This window comes from Neolamprologus brichardi, chromosome 9, assembly GCF_056152115.1.
Source record: "Neolamprologus brichardi isolate AB-2024 chromosome 9, ASM5615211v1, whole genome shotgun sequence".
NCBI classification, from domain to species: domain Eukaryota; kingdom Metazoa; phylum Chordata; class Actinopteri; order Cichliformes; family Cichlidae; genus Neolamprologus; species Neolamprologus brichardi.
The window spans coordinates 35693961-35715230 of record NC_142112.1 but is presented as its reverse complement, the minus strand read 5'-3'; the positions used below and the strand labels follow the sequence as shown (position 1 = coordinate 35715230).

General features: G+C 40.6%; 1 protein-coding gene and 1 long non-coding RNA gene across 8 annotated transcripts in view; one reads left to right on the top strand and one right to left on the bottom strand.

Moving 5' to 3' along the window:
* The window catches only part of LOC148101565 (uncharacterized), a 56348-nt gene extending 51286 nt beyond the window's left edge, over positions 1–5062 (top strand). For 5 of the 7 annotated variants that reach the window (XM_087846442.1, XM_087846443.1, XM_087846441.1 and 2 more), the window contains 2 exons: positions 3232–3751; positions 4072–5062. In XM_087846442.1, the coding sequence (XP_087702568.1) occupies positions 3232–3751; positions 4072–4770 (1219 nt within the window). In that variant the 3' untranslated portion in view covers positions 4771–5062. The remainder of the gene's footprint in view (positions 1–3231; positions 3752–4071) is intronic. The other 2 variants (XM_087846445.1, XM_087846444.1) reach the window with 2 other exon arrangements.
* Positions 5063–14441: 9379 nt separating this feature from the next.
* Positions 14442–15553, bottom strand: LOC148101564 (uncharacterized). Its single transcript, XR_015719666.1, has 2 exons — positions 15071–15553; positions 14442–14900 (listed from the first exon to the last, which is right to left on the bottom strand). It is a non-coding gene; the product is annotated as an uncharacterized LOC148101564 (long non-coding RNA).
* Positions 15554–21270: the final 5717 nt, after the last annotated feature.

Below are 21270 nucleotides of genomic sequence, written 5' to 3'. Positions count from 1 at the left end.
GTGAAGTTAGCTCTCTTTCCTTTCTCTCCCTGTGATGTACAGCAGCTGGACCTTTATCGCAGCGGTCCCCAACCTTTTTTGCGCCACGGACCGGTTTGTGCCCGACAATATTTTCACAGACCGGCCTTTAAGGTGTCGCGGATAAATACAACAAAATAAAACTAGTGCCGGTACCGAAAAAAAGAAGATTTATTCATAACACACGTGAAAAGACCCAGGAAAACCGAGTTAACGAAAAAAAACGATAACAAAATAACAAACAAAATAACGCTAAAAACCGATAAGAACCCTGAAAACCATACATTTCACACCCGAGTCTCACTCTTGCGGCCCAGTACCAAATAACTCACGTACCGGTCCGTGGCCCGGGGGTTGGGGACCGCTGCTTTAGCGAGTAACACACTGTGAGACAAAACTGCACATAAACAGTTTGTTTGTTTGCTGATGTTTTTTGAGCTGATAGAAATGCTGCATTTGAAATTACCTGCCACTTAAAAAATATTAATCAATTTATGCTCGCTCGTCTTCTGCATGGATAGCTAGATGCTGAAGTATAGTTACTGCAACTTGTCAAAGGAGCTTGCAAAGAAAAGCGTCTGGACTTCTTTAAGTTACTTGAAGACGTTTCACCTCTCATCCGAGAAGCTTCTTCAGTTCTAAGGTCAAATGGTGGAGAGTCCCAGATTTAAATCTAGTGGGAGTGTCCCCCCACAGAGGGACAAAAGGACCCCCTGATGATCCTCTAATCGCCTGAGCCAAGGTGTGAAACTGGGTGTGGGTTCCAACCAGCCAGGGTTTCGGGTGAGCTCTTTGTGAAACCTGGCCCCACCTTATCATGCGAATTTCTGAGGTCGGATGGCCCAGGATGTGAGTGGGCGTTAAGGCGTCTGGGGAGGGAACTCAAAACTGGATTATAGATGGCAGACAGTTGGTGTCATAAACCACCGCCTCTGTTCAAAGATGGTCGCTCACAGTGGACATAGATGCTTCTTTCAGTCCTCTTTCAAACCATCTGTCCTCTCTGTCTAAAATGTGAACATTGGCATCCTCGAAAGAGTGACCTTTGACCTTTAGATGCAGATGGACTGCTGAGTCTTGTCCTGTGGAGGTGGCTCTTCTATGTTGTGCCATGCGCTTGTGAAGTGGCTGTTTGGTCTCTCCAGTGTAGAAGTCTGGGCATTCCTCGCTGCACTGTACAGCATACACCACATTGTTGAGTCTGTGTTTTGGAGTTTTGTCTTTCGGGTGAACCAGTTTTTGTCTGAGCGTGTTGATGGGTCTGAAATACACCGGGATGTCATGCTTGGAGAAAACTCTCCTGCAACTTATGAGCACCTGCAGTCGTTGAGTTGCTGTGCAAAAACAAAAAGAAGAAAAACATTGGCTTACTCATAGTTTTGCCTCTTTAATCTCTTTTTGTATTTCACAACCTGGTGATTAGTACATGATCAGGATTGCCTTTCATGTGTTACTGTTTAGGTTCATATTGGTTTGATGTTTGATGCCCGCAGTGATGAAATAACTCTCCTCAAATTCCTCAGACCAAAAGTAACACATCTATTTTTTAAGTGTAAGGAGTAAAAGTAAAAACCCTCAAGTTACAAACAGATATTTTCCTTCATTGAACCAAGCCAGTAACTGTTACATTGAGTTTATTATCATTGAAGAAATTAGAAATTTATGGAAATATATAAAAGGAAACATAAAGAATAAATGAATCCACAGTAACCCTGTGATGAATATGATTAAACATTTTAATTGTTTGACAGCACTCATATATATTATATATTAATGTATACTTACATATTAGTAAATAGGCTTTTTAAAAAGTTGTATTTCACAGGAGAGAACCTGTGTTAAATGATTGAAGCAAACACAAAGCAGATATTCTTTGTGTTTATTCTTTATTTATTTCATTATATTGCATGAATGTCTGTTACATGCTTAAATATAAAGTTCAAAAAGTGTAATTGCATTCTGGCATATTGATCCATTGATTGCGATTAAATGCAGAAAATTGAGCGATTTATTAGTTTATTTATGAGGTTATTAATTTTAATCTATTGATAGCACTACTTTAAATGTATCAACAAAAAGAGCTGCAGCTTTCACTGACAGCACATCATGTGGTACTTTAACCTTTTGTACTGTTTTCATCAATTAATTTTGCAGTTAACATGTGAACATGTTGGATGATCTGTCTGCTGTCACTGGGTGGTGCTGAGGTCTGAATCTGAGGGCAGCTCCTGGAATCACAAAGAGAACAGAATCATCACAAACTGAAAAATAAAGCTTATCCCTCAAATCTGAAATAAAGCTGATCCTCTCTGTCCTCACACACTCGGGATCTGAAGTTCTTCTCTTACATATCTTCCTTTCTACAGCTCTGCTGCCAGCTGACATATGAGCTGTTTATTAGATAAGGACAAAGCCTTATATACTAACAGATTTTGCAATATGTTTACCTTTGAGTTGTTGGTGCTATGTAAATTGATAAAGATGAGATGATGGAGCAGGTTTCAGTCCTTGTTCAGTCTGCTGCTGCATTGTGGTCACCAACATACGCAGGTATTATAACTGGTGTTTCAGCGGTTGCCTGGGTACCAGACAAGAAATATTAAAGCTTCAAATTATTTCTCTCAGAGCATGTAAGCTGTACAGAGTAATGTCCATGTAACTGTCAACAATAACTTATTAAGAATCATCCAGACTGTTTCTTTTAACCAGAATATTTGAAACAAACTTTATTTTAACGTAAGCTACCAAACAAACAGCTGTAGTTGGTTTCAGTGCATAAATATTGGGCTTTACTATTTTAATCTATAGCTAATGATTGAAAAATTATCTGATCCCACTCCTGTCTAACATGGAGGAGGCGGGGCTTATGATCTATACCAGAGCCAGACACCAGTGCACAATACAGACAATGTTTTCTACAGTCATTGGTTTGAACAGTCATTAATTATTTTTAACACCAGGTTGGATGTAATGTATTAGAACTACCAGCAGGTGGGGATAAGAGACCTTTAAGGTGTTTGGCGCCACACTCCACCTTCAGGTTCAAAACTAGTGTTAATGGAGGAAGTTTGAAGGTTGAGTTTGTTCCACGACTGCATTTCACTCACTGCCTCTGTTTGTATCTCTGTCACTGCAGGACCAACATGGAGCGAGAAGTCAGCGCTCTCAGGAGGCCGACAAACCTCACAGAAGAAAGAGAGAGAACAAATACAGCTGTGATGAGTGTGGGATGGGTTTTACTGTGAAGTCTACACTTAAACAGCATCAGGTCATCCACACTGGAGAGAAACCGTTCAGCTGTGACTTGTGTGGAAAGTCTTTTTCCAGGAAGGATGCTCTAAAAGAACACCAACTCATCCACAGTGGAGTTAAAGCGTACAGCTGTGATCAGTGTGGCAGAGCTTTTACTCACAGTAGCAGCTTACAGAGGCATCTAGTTACCCACTCTGGAATTAAGGCATACAGCTGTGACATCTGTGGCAAAACTTTCAGCCAGATACGGAATCGAAATACACACCTACGCATTCACACCGGACATGATGTGTACTGCTGCGATCAGTGTGGCAGACAGTGTACAACCAACGCGCATTTACAACAACACATGTTTACCCACACTGAGGAGAGACCTTATAAATGTGACCTGTGTGAGAAGAGTTTTAAAGATCCACGTAACCTGAGAGAACACCAACAGATCCACACCAGAAAGAGACTCTACAAGTGCAGCTACTGTGAGGTATGTGTTTATATTGTTATCTTGTCATTTTAGCCTGACTGTTTGGAACAACTCTGTTCATTAAATTGTGTTAGCATGTTAGCAATTCTACTGCATGGAAAAGCAGCTCTGAGTGATTATTCAGATTTTCATGTCAGTTATGATTTTAGTATTACTGTAGTATTATGGTGGTAGTATTGTAGTTATTGCAGCCCAGTAAACTGAGTGCGTTAAACAGTAAAATGTAATTGGACGTCTGCAGAGATGCTCTTTATTTCAGGCGACGTTCAGGATAAAAGTGTTGAAGGACTTACTTTCACTGTCTTTGTGTCTTTGTTTAGAAGCAGAACGACACAGATGGATCCAGTTCTCAACCCTGTCATTACTGTGGTGGTGGGAAAGACTTTCGTTGTGACCTCTGTGGAAAAACTTTCAGTCACCAATACACCTTAAAAGTACATCAACGTAGACACACTGGAGACAAACTGAAATACTGTAAAGAATGTGGGAGAAGCTTCACCACATCAAGTGGATTAAAACAACATGAACTCATTCACAGTGGGGTTAAAAAGCACCGCTGTGATCAGTGTGAGTCAATCTTCACCACTGTAAGTCACCTTAAAACACACAAACGAGTCCACACAGGAGAGAAACCATACAAGTGCAGACACTGTGACAAAAGCTTCTCACAATCAAGTAGTTGTAACATTCATGAACGTGCACACATGGAAGGAAACTACAGCTGTGATCAGTGTGACAAGAGCTTCAGTAATCTCAGTTCATACTCCAAACACAAACGATCCCACGTTACTAATAAACAGTTTCACTGTTACCAATGTGCCCAAACATTCACCTCATTGTCTGCTCTGTGCAAACATCAGCGTGATCACTCAGGGCTTAAATCACTCCCATCACTGGATCACAGTGAATCTGAAGACACAGAACGATACTCTGGTTTCTGTGTCAGACTCAAAAAGCTTGAGATCAGGCTCCACAGAGTTCAGATAGAATCAAGCTGCCCTAAAAACACATCAACATAGACACACTGGAGACAAACTGAAATACTGCAAAGAATGTGGGAGAAGCTTCACCACATCAAGTAGATTAAAACGCCATGAACTGATTCACAGTGGGGTTAAAAAGCACGTTTGTGATCAGTGTGGGTCATCTTTCATCACTGCAGTCACTCTTAAAAGACACAAACGTGTCCACACAAGAGAGAAACCATACAAGTGCAGACACTGTGAAAAAAGCTTCTCACATTCAGGTAGTCGTAACAAGCATGAACTTGCACACATGGAAGGAAACTACAGCTGTGACCAGTGTGACAAGAGCTTCAGGAATCTCAGTTCATACTCTGAACACAAACGATCCCACGTTACTAATAAACTGTTTCACTGTTACCAATGTGCCAAAACATTCACCTCATTGTCTGCTCTGTGCAAACATCAGCGTGATCACTCAGGGCTGAAATCACTCCCATCAAAGTGAATCTGAAGAGACAGAAAGATCCTTTTCTGGTTTGAGGGTTAAACTTAACGTCAATGCTGACATCACGATTACGTGCTTTAAAATTTTTACACAATTAATCCGTTCTGGATTGCAGAATGACTCAAAATCCCTGAAATGTCTCTGTCAATGCATTTTGGACAGTTTGTCCAAAATTTGTGCATTCTGCGCTCCAGATGGGTTAAAAATTGTAATTGTGTCAATCTTGATGACAGCGTTAACGTTGACAGCATATATGTAAAAACTGAGTGTGAGGGGCCTCGGTGCACCTGTTTGCTGCTGTGCTGAAGTCTCACACACAACCTGTCAAAAAGGGAGGGGGCGGGCTGCTTGATTATGATTCATATTGTTACTCCAAGCCTATTATGTATTATTTTTCCTGGGTTGTGTGAAATCCCAGAAAAAAGGACACATCTGCTTACCTGGTATTGTCCTGAAACAAGATAACATTCATTAGTAGGGATTGAGAAAACTGCTGTTTACCTTTGTTAGCTACTTGGCTGTTATAGTAAACAATAGACAGACAGTAGAGACTGATGTGACTTATTGAATCTTTTGGACTGTGTTCAGCATAATATTAATGGGCCACTATTTGGAAGAGCGGTATTGGTGATTTGTCTGATATTTCAATGTGTGATGAATTATAATGACTGTTTGTTATCCATTTGCAAATTCGTTATGTTTGTGCTTAAAGGCTCTTCACCATGGGGTTCGCTTCACTTTGCTTTCTGCTAACTGTCTCGCTATATTCTGTGTGTAATTTCTTACTGTCAATATAATTCTGTTTAATAAACTCTGTTCCAAGAATATTACTCTTTTCCAGAGGATCTTTTCGAGTGCCTTGATTTTAACTGAATCTAAAAAAAGCCGGATCTCCACAGAGATCCATGATGGCTTTGCGACCAAAGCAGACAGCGGTATAAACGCTGTCTCCAGCTATACAACACAATACTTCTATACAATTTGAGTAAGACAAAAGTTTTAAAAACTCATTCATTTTTAAGAGGGTTTTAAAACTGTCCAATGTTGAGGAGGTCCTGATGTGCAGGGATAGGAGCAGTCACAGCAAAGGCCCGGTCTCCTCTGTGTTTAATGTGGACCGTGGACAACTAAGAATATCTGATCCGCAGACCTCAGTGATCTAGCAGGAATGTACCAATTTAAATAATCAGAAAGGTATGAGGGTGCAGACCTATGCAACACCTTAAAAACAAATAATAAAATCTTAAAATGAATTCAAAAACTTGACTGGCAGCCAGTGTACGGATGCCAGTATGGGAGATATGTGGTCTTGTTTGCGTGTGCCCGTTAGTAACCGTGCTGCAGCGTTTTGGACCAGCTGCAGTCGGCTGACTGATGACAGACTAACACCAGAGTAAAGACTATTACAAAAGTCGAGGCGAGCTGAAATGTAATTGCTAATATATATTTGTGTGTTGCCACACCTTCATTTTCCCGAGAGATTCTATTTTAAAAACACTCCTTTACTTTTTTGTGTTAAAATCTTTCATCAGTTTCATAAATTGTAACACTGCTCATGTCCTGTCATCAGAGACATACTGGATTGATGACCTGAAGGTCACCAGTTATCCTGATCTTAGTGAGGTCTAACATCTTTATTTATAGTCAGTATCTTTGTTCTGTATTAGCGTTATTGTTTTTGCAACTGACCTGTAATGTTGTCTGTCATCCCCGTCAGTGCTGCATGTTTAATATCACTGTGGCTTCTGTGAATCTGTTTTACTGTTTCTGAACTCTCATCTTCTGTTTACAGTCTTTGGTTAGAGAAGCGCTTTTAGCAGCTTGTCTGAGTAGAATGTACTTCCTGAACAACAATGCCCCCTAGAGGCTGAAGACAGTAATGCATATATCATGTTTTTGATTTTTGGTTCTGTACATATAACAGTAAAATGTTTATTATGTTGTTGGGATAAAAACAAACACTTCAGTCAACCCACACTTGGACCCTGAAATGTGTGAAGATCTAAATATTTATCAAAGTCAGATTTATAATATGTGATGTATAACTGTGTGTTATAGGGAAAAACAAAAACAAGGTTGAGTATGGAGAGAAATATTAGAGTAACAGAGACTAATGAAATATTACACAGAATAAAGAATCCCATTTTTAAAATCAATCACTCCTGTTAAAAGATATTATTAGAATACTTTTAAAAGGCTAAATGACATTTACCCTGCAATAACACACCTTGGAAACTCCCATTGTAAATTAGTGCTGTATATAAAAGGAAATACATACATACATTAATAAAAAATAAAAAACTATTTAATGACATTAATATAACCTCTAAGAAAATCTAATCAAACTCAGCCTGCACAATAAAATACACTCAAATTCATTTCAGTTCAGTGATGGTAGATTATAACCTCCATTCAAATCATTCAAAAAAGAGAAAAGAAAACTGTAGAACATGTTATATTACACTGTGAGAAGGTAACTGATCCAAAACCTCAGTAACATAAACATGAAACTGGATCTTATTGATTTACTGCAAAAGGACTCAAGAAGTGAAAGTTATCAGGCCTTATTCCAGTTTTTCAAGGAAAATAAATGGTTTGGGACAAGTTGAGGGTCGATGTTCCAGTTCACACTCCACACCAGTTGGTGGCGGTAATTCACCATTTTGTTTTTTGACAACCGCCAAATAACGATATAAAGAAGAAGATGGGGAGGAGCAAAGTGAGTACGCTCCACGAGAGGAGGTGTTTGCGCAGAGAGCTGCTCTTTCATTCAAAGAGAATAAACTAGTACCAACGTTTGGATCGATATCTGCATCGATCTGCCCACCCTTGTCTCCTGGATCATCGATAGCGTGAACCACGTGGGTCTCTGCTCCCTGATCTGTTTCCTGTGTTTGGAAAGAGTTCCAGCTTCATCACGGAGTTTCTCTCGGTTTGTGGGCTCATCTAAAGGTAAGCACCGAGCTAACTTTACTGTGAGTTCAGTTCATGTTGAGTTTAGCTCCTGAATGAGGTCTTCTGCTACTCTCCTCGGTGTCTGTTCAAAGTTTATTGTGAACACGTTGAGAGAAGAGTGAGAGAGTGTTTGGAGAAAAACACCAACTAATCATTAGCACAGCATGCTGGGAGAAGTTGAGCGTTTGCTGGCAGAAAGTTGGAGCAGAAAAGTCTTTTCATTGTCCCTGCAGCTGTTTTCCTGCATGCACCAAACCTCTACAGCCTCATTTCTATTTGAAGTGATAACAGGAAATGGATGAGCGCGATCTGCTGCAGTATCAGGGTCACAATAACTTTATTGTCCAGCAGCTGTGGATGAACACATGAGAGGAAGCGAACTCCTACAAAGTCTCATTTTAATGAGTCTGGCTGCTGTAAAGTGATGCACAGGAAGATGTTAACAAAAACTAATGAAACAGAGATGAAAGTAAACAGTGTTCATATTTGAAAGCACAGAGAATAAAAATATATTGTGGTGGTTAATGTGCAGGAGAGTGTGAAGAATGTAATAATGTCTTTCCCGTGTCAAACACAGCTGCAGACAAAACAGGAAGGAAAGCACTGAAACCACTGATCAAAGCTCATTAATCAAAGATCGCTGATCAATGGCCATGAGTACCATTCACAAAGAGTTGAGGAGTCGCTGCAATCACAGCATTTGAGCAATGATCATGAGAATTTGCATATTAATGCTCAATAACTGACCTCCCAGCCCATTGTGGAAATTATGCAAATGTACTGTTGAAAATTGGGGAAACCTGCAGTCAGCTGAGACTAGAGCTGGGCGATAGAACGATAACAATATGTATTGCGAAGTAACTTTTTCTCGATAGAAAAATTAAACTATTGCGATAGACCTCACCGCTAGTGATGGGTCGTTCGCGAACGAAATGGCTCTTAGAGCCGGGTCTTTGAAGTGAACGACGTGATCCGTGAGGTTTTTTTTTCTTTCTCTCACCCTCTCTCTCGCCCTTTTTTCCACTAAACTCCGCATGCGCGGCCTGTACTTTGCGCTGGGCAGAGGGGGGAGGGGCGTTAGTTACACTTGCAGTAGCACAGGAACAGAGCCAGAGAGAAAGAGAGCGACGGACAAGTAATCATCCACTATTTTCAGTTGCAGATGATAAAGGATTCAGAAATCATGCAGGCCCATATGACAGAGAATGTGCATCTTCTTTTTGTTTTAATATTTTAATCTATATTTAATTGTGTTGTGGTTTGCAGTGTTTTGTATTGTTTCACGTTAAATTTGTTTAAAAGGAAAAAGCTAAAAATTTAAATAGTTAAAAGTTTAAAATGTAAATAGTTGTTTTTTGTATTATATGATTTATTTATTACATTTTATGTGGAGTGAATAAATAAAGTATATTCACGGTGGCCCTTAGAGACAAAGCACGTACAAACTCCAAAACACGTGCAAACTCCAAAACACGTAAAAACTCAGAATCAAGTACAAAAGACAACAGAAGTGCTCCAGGATGCTGGGCGCAGTGTTGAGCTTTTGTTACCTAGTGGCTACACAAGCCAGGAAGTATCAGCAAGCGGATTTGGTGTGTGGTAGTAACAGGTAAATTAACTTTTTTTAAAATTATTTGAATAAATATGAGTGCTTGTCTATAAATACACAAACAATACACACATGCTTTCAATTGTGTAATTTAAGTGATCTGGGTAGTTCTGTTTTGGAAGTTCAGTTAACGCTAGAAATGTGTTTTGGAGTTTGTATATCCTTTAGAGTTTGTACGTGCTTTGTCTCTAGGGGCCATATATAAACATATATAAATAAAACCACTTTTTAACATTAGTAATTCCTTTTCTGCATAATTTTATATTATTGTTAATGATTAAATAATTAAAGCAACAAAACAACCTGAAGAGCCGGTTCGGAGCCGAAAGAGTCGGCTCTTTCTAGTAAGCCGAGCCGGATATTTTTAGTGAGTCGAGCCGGATATTTTTAGTGAGTCGAGCCGGATATTTTTAGTGAGTCGAGCCGAAAGATCCGGATCTCTAAAAAGAGCCGGAAATCCCATCACTACTCACCGCTCTTCCTCTTAAAAAAAAAAAAAAGAACAGCCAATCCAAATTAAGTAGCGCAGAGCCGAACCAATCACAGCCGCAGCGTCACGTCACGTGACTTGTTATGTACAGCACAAGTGCCAAGCCGCACATGTGTATTTGTTTGGGAAGCAGCCAGAGCCAGCCGCTGTGTCGCCCGGGTAATGGAGGAAATGAGTGTGCCGACTAGAGAAAAATCAACCGAGAGCGTGACCGAAGGTTACCGAAGAGAAAACAGATGATGGTTCCAATTCCGGAGAGATTGTCGAACGGAAGAGCCACAGAAGTTCCTTAGTGTGAAGGTATTTCGGCTATTTCAAGTCTGGCAACAAACAGAGTAGCACGCACTGTAAAATGTGCCGAAAGCAAGTCTGGAAATACAATAAACCGGTGCATGCTCAATTTCTGACTGAAAGTGCTAATTCGTCATTCGGGTTTTGTCAGACTAAAGTAACTGTTAAAACTGTTTGAAAAGCTAAGCTATACAACAAGGAGAGATTGAGAATTTCCCTTTAGTTCTCAGTTTATTTGATATTGACAAAAGTTAGTCAATTTTGTCTGATCTTCTGTAAAACAAACTAAGACTCATTTTTAGAATTAATATTTTGTTTCTAAGTGGAATTGACAATTTAGTAGTCTGTTTTGTTTGTTCTATTTTGAAACTTAAACGCTTTAGCGGCTGCCTTTTGTGTAGTTTGCAATATTTGCCTTTATTTATCTGAAAAAGTCTCATGTTCCTTAAGTACATCTACCCTGCTGAACTTATTATGGGAAATAAATATTTAAATCAAAACAAGCTGCTGATTATTTCACATTTCACTTGTGAGCAACGGCACATTTAAATCTTACAAATATAGTTATTTGGCTTATATCGTGATATATATCGTTATCGCCTGATATGAAAAAAACATATCGTGATATGAAAAAATCTTATATCGCCCAGCTCTAGCTGAGACTGAAGAAGTCACTTGGATGAGTGACGAAACGTTTCTCCCACTGCCAAAGCTACGTCCAGATGAACAGAATCAAAGTTTGGGGAATGGTGGACGTGGTGGGACTGGGGGGCTGAAGGTGTGGAAAGTGTGGGGTTGGGGGAGTAACAGGTCTGTCCCTGTTTGTGGAAACCACAGGAGGAGCTGTTCAGGCTGTTGCTGGGTGTGAATTGTTGATGGAGTCTTTAAACTTGTAGTTGCTGTTTCCAGACTGAAGCAGAGTCGTTTTTAGAGGTTCATTCAGGACACCTTCTCAGGCTCTTACAGCCTTACCTGTATCATAACAAAGTGTATAAACCCCAATCCACCTTTAACATGGTCCTTCTCCCAAACCTTCAAATGGGACGTTCTGGCCCTGTCATAGTAAAGGGCTGCTTAGAATATTAGAGCCAATGTCACAAAGTTCCTCCTGAAGTATAAGTGAGTGAGAGAGTTTCCTCACTTTGCAGCACAACACGTCTCACAAGATTTCTACAAGCAATCAGAGTGAAATTTGTACTTTGTGTTGTCAGATGAACATATGAGACACTTTGACTCTTCAGTGCAGTGTGGAGCCTAACAAAGATCTGTTTTGTGTCCCAGCTGATCAGCAGGAGGAGAAGAGTCTGACGGAGCAGCAGAGGAACATTTTCAGCCATCTGGACTCAGCTGAGTCACTACAGAGGAAACAATGAGCTCAACACAGAAGGTGAGGAAAATATCACAGTTTCACCAAATAATCAGTCACGTCTAAAACTCTCATACTCCCAACCTGTTATATGACTGTGTTGTATATTATTATATACTATGTATTTTTCAATTATATTTACAAACATTAAGAAGTCACAAGCAATTATTATTCTTTATTATTAGTAGTAGTATTAATTACATTTTCAATTGAATTCAGTGTCACAACACCAGCTGCCTTATGAGCACCTGTAGTTGTTTATTGCTGTGCAAGTGGGGAGGGGGACCCCACCAGCCCATTTTAACCCCTGACTATGTCACACAGTTTTGCCTCTTTCATCTTCATCTTAGCTTTCATGTGTTACTGTTTAGGCTCAGATCGTTTTGATTTTTGATGCCTGCAGTGATGAAATATCTCCCCGCAAAAGACTTAAACCAAAAGTAAAAAGCCTGTTTTGTAAATGTAAGTTGTAGAAAATACAGATATGTATGTGATATGTAGGGACTAAAAGTAAAAAATTCCTCAGGTTACAATCCGACTCTGACGTTCTCCTTCACTCAACCAAGCTAGTAACTGTTACATTGGATTTAATAATTTAGAAAATTATAAAAAAAAATATCTAATAGGAAACAGCAACGGGAAATATAAAGAAGTATAGACCTGGTAAACATTTATTACTTTTCTGAGTGTGTTAGCATGCTAGTCTTAATATTAGTGTACAGCAGGAAGGATGGGCATGATCTTACGGTGTGTTCACACCGAACGCGATGGACGCGAACAAAAACGCCCCAAACGCCCCTAATTTGACGCGTGCACATTCGCGCCTCAACGCGTGTCCAAGAAAAATCCATCGCGCGTCAAAATATGATATTTTGACGCGCGTGAACCGGAAATGTGGGAGGGATGTGGGAGGAAGTTGTGCCAGACCGGTATCTTTGCAAGATGGCAGCTGTCGAGTTAGCGCTTGAAGAGAGAGTCTCCCTTCTCTATGTACTGTGGAGAGCAGAGCAGCGGCGTAAAAGACGCCCTCGCCGTACCTGGGTCCATCAGGTCCTCCAGAGGCATGAGCAGTTTGGTGAGTTTCACCATTTGCTCCAGGAGCTGCGCCTGGATGACGGCCAATTGCAGCGACATCACCGTCTTTCACTCGGCCAGTTTGAGGACCTGCTTCCCCGGGTCGGTCCCAGAATCGCCCGCCTAGACACCAACTACAGGCGCTCAATCCCACCTGCAGAGCGCCTGTCCATCTGCCTGAGGTTAGTAAAAGTATTTAATACGGTAGTCCTTTATTGATACCTGTGCTAATACATGCTAAACCATCCATTTATACACTGCTAACATGGATGTGCTATGCTAACAGTGAATGTGGTACGGAGACGACTGTTTATAATATTTCTAGTGATACTCAGAAGGTCTCATCAAGTCCCGATTTAATTCGATTTATGCTGTTATCAGTGTTTGAATGATAGCATGGCTGTGGTGTCATATCAATGTATGCGCTCGGTGTTTGCTGATATCAAACTGTAGCATTAGGACCACTGAGTTAACCTTTGTAGTGATACTCACTCCTTTTTATTTAGACCTGGTTTAATTCTGGGATAGTTGAATATTTGTATATAATCCCCGCAGACTGTTTTAGATTATATCTAATATATATCATGTAATTATCCTTATAATTACAAAAGGTTTTATGTAAGATTTATGTTTTGCAATTTGTAATTTTGGAATTTCAATAATGTATTTTGTAACTGCAGTACACATAATACTCATTTTAAACAATTTTGTCCAGGTTCCTTGCCAGCAAACAACTCCTCCAGAGAGGCTGTCCTGGTGAGGGAGAAATTCATGGCTCACTTCTCGGCGGAGGGAGCTGTGTCTTGGCAACCAAAGGAGTAGCCTGTTTGAAGTCCGAGTGACTTCCCCACAACGGCTCTTTTAAGAGCCACCCACAAACCTCTAAAGAGTGTTCCTGTCTTTTTAAATTTTTCTTAATAAATGGAGCTCTACTCCAAAATAAACTAACCTCTTTTTACTCTCTTAAATAACTTGTCTTCACTATGTTCCTATATACAGTGTGGTGGAAAAGTTTGGGCAACCTTATTAAAAGTCATTATTTTCCTGTATGAATCGCTGTTACAATGAAAAATGTCACTTACATATATCATATAGGAGACACACACATTGATATACACTAAATATTTATTTCATTTCTCTTTTTTTGTGTCGCAAATTTATGCACCTGCTTGATTTAAACAGTTATTGCACACTTTCTGTAAACTGCATTTCACTTCTCAAATATCACTGTGTGTGTCTCCTATATGATATATTTAACTGACAATTTTTATTGTGACAACCAATAATTTGTACAGGAAAATAATTACTTTTCACAATGTTGCCCAAACTTTTGCATCCCACTGTATTATTATGTTTTGTCATTAGTATAATATGAAATAAATTCTACTTGTGTCAAGTCGGGTGCCAATATTTGCTGTGTAGTAGAACTGAGACATTAGTCATTATAAATGTTTATTTGAAAAAATATATAAATTCATTAACAAAAACATTTATCATAAATATATGAAATTTAACTATTTACAGAGAGACAGGAATAAAAAGGACCCAGCTTGGAGTGGAAGAGCCTCAGGGAGAAGGAGGAGAAAAATAAGAACATTGTTTCTGCCCTGGAGAGCTGCTGCCTCATCAGAAAACTACTGATCATTAGGGTCCAATGTTTCCAAATTTAACACAGCTGTGCTGTTTTCAAAAACTAATTTATAAATTTGAAATTTCACGAATTCTCGTGTCTGAGGCGGCATGCTCTCCAGAACAGGAACAAGGCCGAGGAGGAAATGTTCTGTTGGAGACGGGCGTGGCCTCTTTAGGGACTCCAGGATGGCCAGCTCCACCGCCGATGGACCGTCCTGGGACCCGTCCCTCGCCCGCCTTCGAGCTTTCCTCCTCTGTGGGCCTGTAAAACACAGCACAAAACAACACAAAGTAATGAGAAGGCTGCTACTAGATTTTCATTTTCAAAATTGAAAAAAACAGGATATAAACAGATTGGTTGTAGATATTTAGTAAAGGTGATCACAAGGGAATTCAAGCAAGTAAAAAGCTGTCAGTGCTTGATGTTCATACCTGTGGGTGCAGCAGCAGGAGCTGAGGGACCAGGGACTGGAGAGCCAGGAGAAGAGACAGTTGAGGACTCTGCTGCATGATTACTTGACTCTATCAAGACAATATTAGATGTTAACAGGTTGAAAACAACAGTCATAGAGAATATTATATTATTATATACTTATATACTTATTATTATATACAGTGGTCTCTCATTTATTGCAGCACATGAACAGTAGTCACAGTTCTCACAAGTTGATTCTCAAAGTGAAAACCTTTGTCGATTTTAAAACGTAAAAGTATTATGCCGCGCTTTTTCTCCGTCTGCGGCGCCACTTTTGTGCGCCTTTTTTGCTCCCGGTGCAGGTGTCTATTTCCGAATGAGGGTCATAGTTATGAGTGTTTTTGTGCTGTTTTTTTCTATTGGACGTGATGGTTATCAAAACCAAACATGATAAGTTTGGCAAGCGCAGGAGACACGACACGGAGGAGATTTGTCATTTGGGGTGCAGAATGCAATGCGCATCGTTGAAAGCTGTACGGTGCAATAAATAAAATCAGCGAAAAGGCGAGGCAGTGACGGATGAACAGCGGGACTACTGTATACTGTTTATTAATAAACAAAATATATTCCTGTATGACAACACGCATAAATTAACTGCCTACATTAACTCAATGTAAACATACCTTCTGACTGACACTCCCCTGCTGCCTCTCCGGGCTGTCCCTGGTCCTCGGGGGAGAAGTTCTCCACGGTCCGCACCATATTACCGCTTGTCTCCCGCGGGGTGAGGAAGGGGTCCAGAAACCCCATGACCGTGAAGAACTTCCATTTTCTCCCCGATCCTGCTGCAGACCCACTCCCCTTCTCCTTCTCTGTCTTCTTCTCCTTATTATAAGTGTCCCTGAGGCTCTTCCACTTTCTCCTGCAGATGTCCTCTGAATAAACGCATTATCTTGTTAGCGGAAAGGTATTTGTACATCAGTGGGAAAATAGCGGGACAGTAGGCGGGCTTGCTAGCTTTTGCGCGGGTTCATCGGGTCAGTCTGAAAATTAAAAAGAAGAAGGAATGAACTTACCAGGTTGCCCGATCTCCTCACTTATGTGTCTCCAAGCTCGGTCCTTTTTATTCCTGTCTCGGTAGAAGTAGTAGCTAGCATCATATAACTCCGGGTGATTAGCCACGGCTCTGATTAGCTTTTCCTCCATACTGAATGAAGAATGAAGGGCTTTGGCTGGATCTGCCCCTTTGACCTAGGTCAGAGCCACGTCACCAGGCTCCTGATTGGTTGTCGCGGCGCGATTTGACGCTGGAGTTCAGCTTTTTCCAACTCGAGCGGTAGACGCGAAACGCGCGTATGCACAAAATGCAACACAAAAACTCACGCGCGTGGTTTTATTCGCGAGTCAAACGCGCCAGACGCGCTACACTGACGCGCGTTTCACGCGTTTTCGCGTTTTCGCGACGCAAATCTGCTTCCGAATTTTCGCGGGACCCACAATCGCGCGTCATCGCGCTTTTCCATTGACTTTACATGTAAACCTGACGCTCTATTCGCGTCCATCACGTTCGGTGTGAACACACCGTTAGAGTTTGAACAGTCATGAATTATTTTTAGCACCAAGTTGGATGTAGTGTGTTTCTACTACCAGCAGGTGGGGATAAGAGACCTTTAAGGTGTTTGGTGCCACACTCCACCTTCAGGTTTAAAACTAGTGTTAATGGAGGGAGTTTGAAGGTTTCGTTTGTTCCACGACTGCATTTCACTCACTGCCTCTGTTTGTATCTCTGTCACTGCAGGACCAACATGGAGCGAGAAGTCACCGCTCTCAGGAGGCCGACAAACCTCACAGAAGAAAGGGAGAGAAAAAACACAGCTGTGATGAATGTGGAAAAGAGTTTACTAGGAAGGCTTCACTAAAACAGCATCAGGTCATCCACACTGGAGAGAGACCGTTCAGCTGTGACTTGTGTGGAAAGACTTTTTCCTTGAAGGATTCCCTAAAAAGACACCAAGTCATCCACAGTGGAGTTAAAGCGTACAGCTGTGATCAGTGTGGCAGAGCTTTTAGTCGCAGTAGCTACTTACAGAAGCATCTAGTTAACCACTCTGGAATTAAGGCATACAGCTGTGAGATTTGTGGAAAAACTTTCAGCCATATAGACAGCCGAAATATACACCTACGCATTCACACCGGACATGATGTGTACTGCTGTGATCAGTGTGGCAGACAGTGTACAACCAACACACAGTTACAACAACACATGTTGACCCACACTGAAGAACGACCTTATAAATGTGACCTGTGTGAGAAGACTTTTAAATCTCCACATTACCTGAGAGAACACCAACAGATCCACACCAGAAAGAGACTCTACAAGTGCAGCTACTGTGAGGTATGTATTTTTATTTTTATCTGTGTTAACTGAAACAGTAAAATGTAATTGGACATCTGCAGAGATGCTCTTTCTTTCAGGCAACGTTCAGGATCAATATGTTGAAGGACTGACTTACACTGTCTTTGTGTCTTTGTTTAGAAGCAGAGCGACACAGATGGATCCAGTTCTCAACCCTGTCATCACTGTGGTGGTGGGAAAGACTTTCGTTGTGATCTTTGTGGAAAAACTTTCAGTCGACAAGAAACCCTAAAAATACATCAACGTAGACACAGTGGAGACAAACTGAAATACTGCAAAGAATGTGGGAGAAGCTTCACCACATCAAGTGAGTTAAAACGACATGAACTGATTCACAGTGGGGTTAAAAAGCACCTCTGTGATCAGTGTGGGTCATCCTTCACCACTGCAAGTAACCTTAAAAAACACAAACGAGTCCACACAGGAGAGAAACCATACAAGTGCAGACACTGTGACAAAAGCTTCTCACACTCATATGGTCGTAACAAGCATGAACGTACACACATGGAAGGAAACTACAGCTGTGACCAGTGTGACAAGAGCTTCAGGAATCTCAGTTCATACTCTGAACACAAACGATCCCACGTTACTAATAAACTGTTTCACTGTTACCAATGTGCCCAAACATTCACTTCATTATCTGCTCTGTGCAAACATCAGCGTGATCACTCAGGGCTGAAATCACTCCCATCACAGTGAATCAGAAGAGACAGAAAGATCCTCTGGTTTCAGTGTCAGACTTAAAACCCTTGAGATCAGGCTCCAGAGTTCAGATCGAATCTCCTGTAAAGATCTGATTAAAATGTTCCAGTGGATGGATGGATGTATAATCTCTTTTTCTGAATGTTGCTCTCTTCCTGTTTCTGCAAGTGCTGACTGCACAGATGTAATATAGATCCATGTCACTGTTTGGAAGTATCAGAGAACTGCTGATGCTGTAAAGCTGCTGCTCAGTCTGATGGGCTGTTGTGTTGTTATTGGTGATGCTGGATGAAGGGCTGGTGGACCAGGTGATGTCAGGTTGAGGGTAGATCCCGTCTGAGCTGCAGGTGATCCTTTGTCCTACTTGTTGGAGATTAACTTTACGGACTGGAGCTGAAAAAAAACTAAGAATAAAAAAAACAAAAGAAAAATATATTTCTAAAGAAGTCAGAAAGAGATTTTCTTGTCACAATTTTCCTTTTCTGAAAATTGAATCTGAATCTCAGACCACAGTAAAATATAACATTTGTCTTAGTGTTTTGACAAAGCATTTCTAAATACAGATAATGATTAGTGATGTAACATGTCATGTTTTCTTTATGTATTTGAAGTGTTATAAAAATGACTCTGGATCAGTCCTGGTGTCACAGACAGGCCTCGGGGCTTCAAACCTCAGAAAGTCCCTTTGGCTCTCAGCTGAATTCCTCTGACACACTTTAACAACTATAAGTCAAAGGTCAGAGGTCATATGATTTGGGAATGACAATGCTGAATAACCACATCACTGATTAGGTATTGTAGTAACAACTCAGACTATTATAATTATTTAGTTAATAATACGGGTTCAAGATGTTGTTTGTGGTTCAATTTCTTGCGTAGGTTGTAAATGTGGCAGCTTTAGTCTTTCCTCTCTTTTTAAAAAGAGTTTTGTTACCGTCCACATTCAGGATGATGAACATTTCACTGATGGTGCTGGTGTGGCACTGGTATCTCCCCTCATCCTGAATGTTCACCTCTGTCAGCTGGAGTGAGGCGTTTCCTCTGGAGACCTGATCCTTGGAAAGTGAAGTCCTACTTCTGACTTAATATACGATCGAGCAGTTATATAAACATGAATCTATCCACCGAGCTCCTCCTCGTCTGCTGTGCATCCGTGTTCAGCAGCCTTTCATCTGTATCTCAGGTTTTGTATATTAAATAGTACCTGCTTCTGGGGTTCGACATGTTTCGGTTGTCTTATTTTACGTATATAATTAAGATGTTGTGAATAAGTATTTCAGTTGTATCCCGTAGTTGTTTGCTTGACATCGAGCTTTATCCAAGGAAAAGATTTAGCCATCCTTATTCAGATTTAGCCATCCTTATATTTTGCTTGTTTTATTTTATTGTATTTTTGCACAACGCTGTTGCTTGTGAAGCTCGCACACAAGAATTTCACTGGCATGTAATGTACCCGTGTACCTGCACATGTGATGTGACAATAAAAGTGATTTGATTTGATAAAGAAAAACACTGTCTGTCTTTCCTCCAAAATCACACTTGGATTACAGTTGGACTGATTTACCAGGTGGTGATACAAAAAATAAAAGTCTAAGCTATTTAAATCTATAGAACATAATCAACAACAGACCAGACCTGAAAGTGTGAAACATACTGTATTTGGCAAAAATATATATACAACAAAATATAATAAAAAATGATCATAAACAAAAATATTTTTGAATAAGTGTTTTCATTAAGTGTTAGATAATAAACTCAAAAAGCTGCACTGTACCATAGCAGCCAAGGAGCAACAAAGTCAGTGTCCACGTCTACCTCACATTAAACAGACATATTTCATATGAAATAACTGAAATGTAAAACTGTAGAAAGCTGACTAAAATATTTTAATTCTCTTGAAAACACCATGAATGGTTTTCATGGGTACCCCCTTTAATGAGCTGATGGGGGCACCCAGTGTATTTATAACTGAAGCAGAGTCTCCCGAGTGAACGTCCAGATGTGATCAATAGTGAGTCAGGATGTGATTCCTTCAAGAGTATACAGCTGTGGTGAGATTTACATAAATATTGGAAAAGTTGCTGCTTAAGTTTTTATAATAGCATTTTGCATACACTCCAGAATGTTATGAAGAGTGATCAGATGAATTGCATCGTCCTTCTTTGCCATGAAAATGAACTTAATCCCAAAAAAACCCTTACCACTGCACTTCATTGCTGCCATTAAAAGACCTGCTGAGACCATTTCAGTAATCGTCTGCAGCCATCATTGTGTTGCATAAAAATGGCTTCACAGGCGAGAATATTGTGGCTACTAAGATTGCATCTAAATCAACAATTTATAGGATCATCAAGAACTTCAAGGAAAGACGTTCAATTCTTGTCAAGAAGGCTTCAGGGCGTCCAAGAAAGTCCAGCAAGCACCAGGATCGTCTCCTAAAGAGGATTCAGCTGCGTGATCGGAGTGTCACCAGTGCAGAGCGTGCTCAGGAATGGCAGCAGGCAGGTGTGAGCGCATCTGCATGCACAGTGAGGAGAAGACTGTTGGAAGACGGCCTGGTGTCAAGAAGGGCAGCAAAGAAGCCACTTCTCTCCAAAAAATAACATCAGGGGCAGATTGATCTTCTACAGAAAGTATGGTGTATGGACTGCTGAGGACTGGGGCAAAGTCATATTCTCGGATGAAACCTTTTTCCGATTGTTTGGGGCATCTGGAAAAATGCTTGTCCGGAGAAGAAAAGGTGAGCGCTACCATCAGTCCTGTGTCAGGCCAACAGTAAAGCATCCTGAGACCATTCATGTGTGGGGTTGCTTCTCATCCAAGGGAGTGGGCTCACTCACAATTTTACCCATAAACACAGCCATGAATAAAGAATGGTACCAAAACAGCCTCCAACAGCAACTTCTTCCAACAATCCAACAACAGTTTGGTGAAGAAGTATTGGAATTATTTTCCAGCACGATGGAGCGCCGTGCCATAAGGCAAAAGTGATAACTAAGTGGCTCGGAGACCAAAACGTTGAAATTTTGGGTCCATGGCCTGGAATCTTAATCCCATTGATAATTTGTGGTCAATCCTCAAGAGGCGGGTGGACAAACA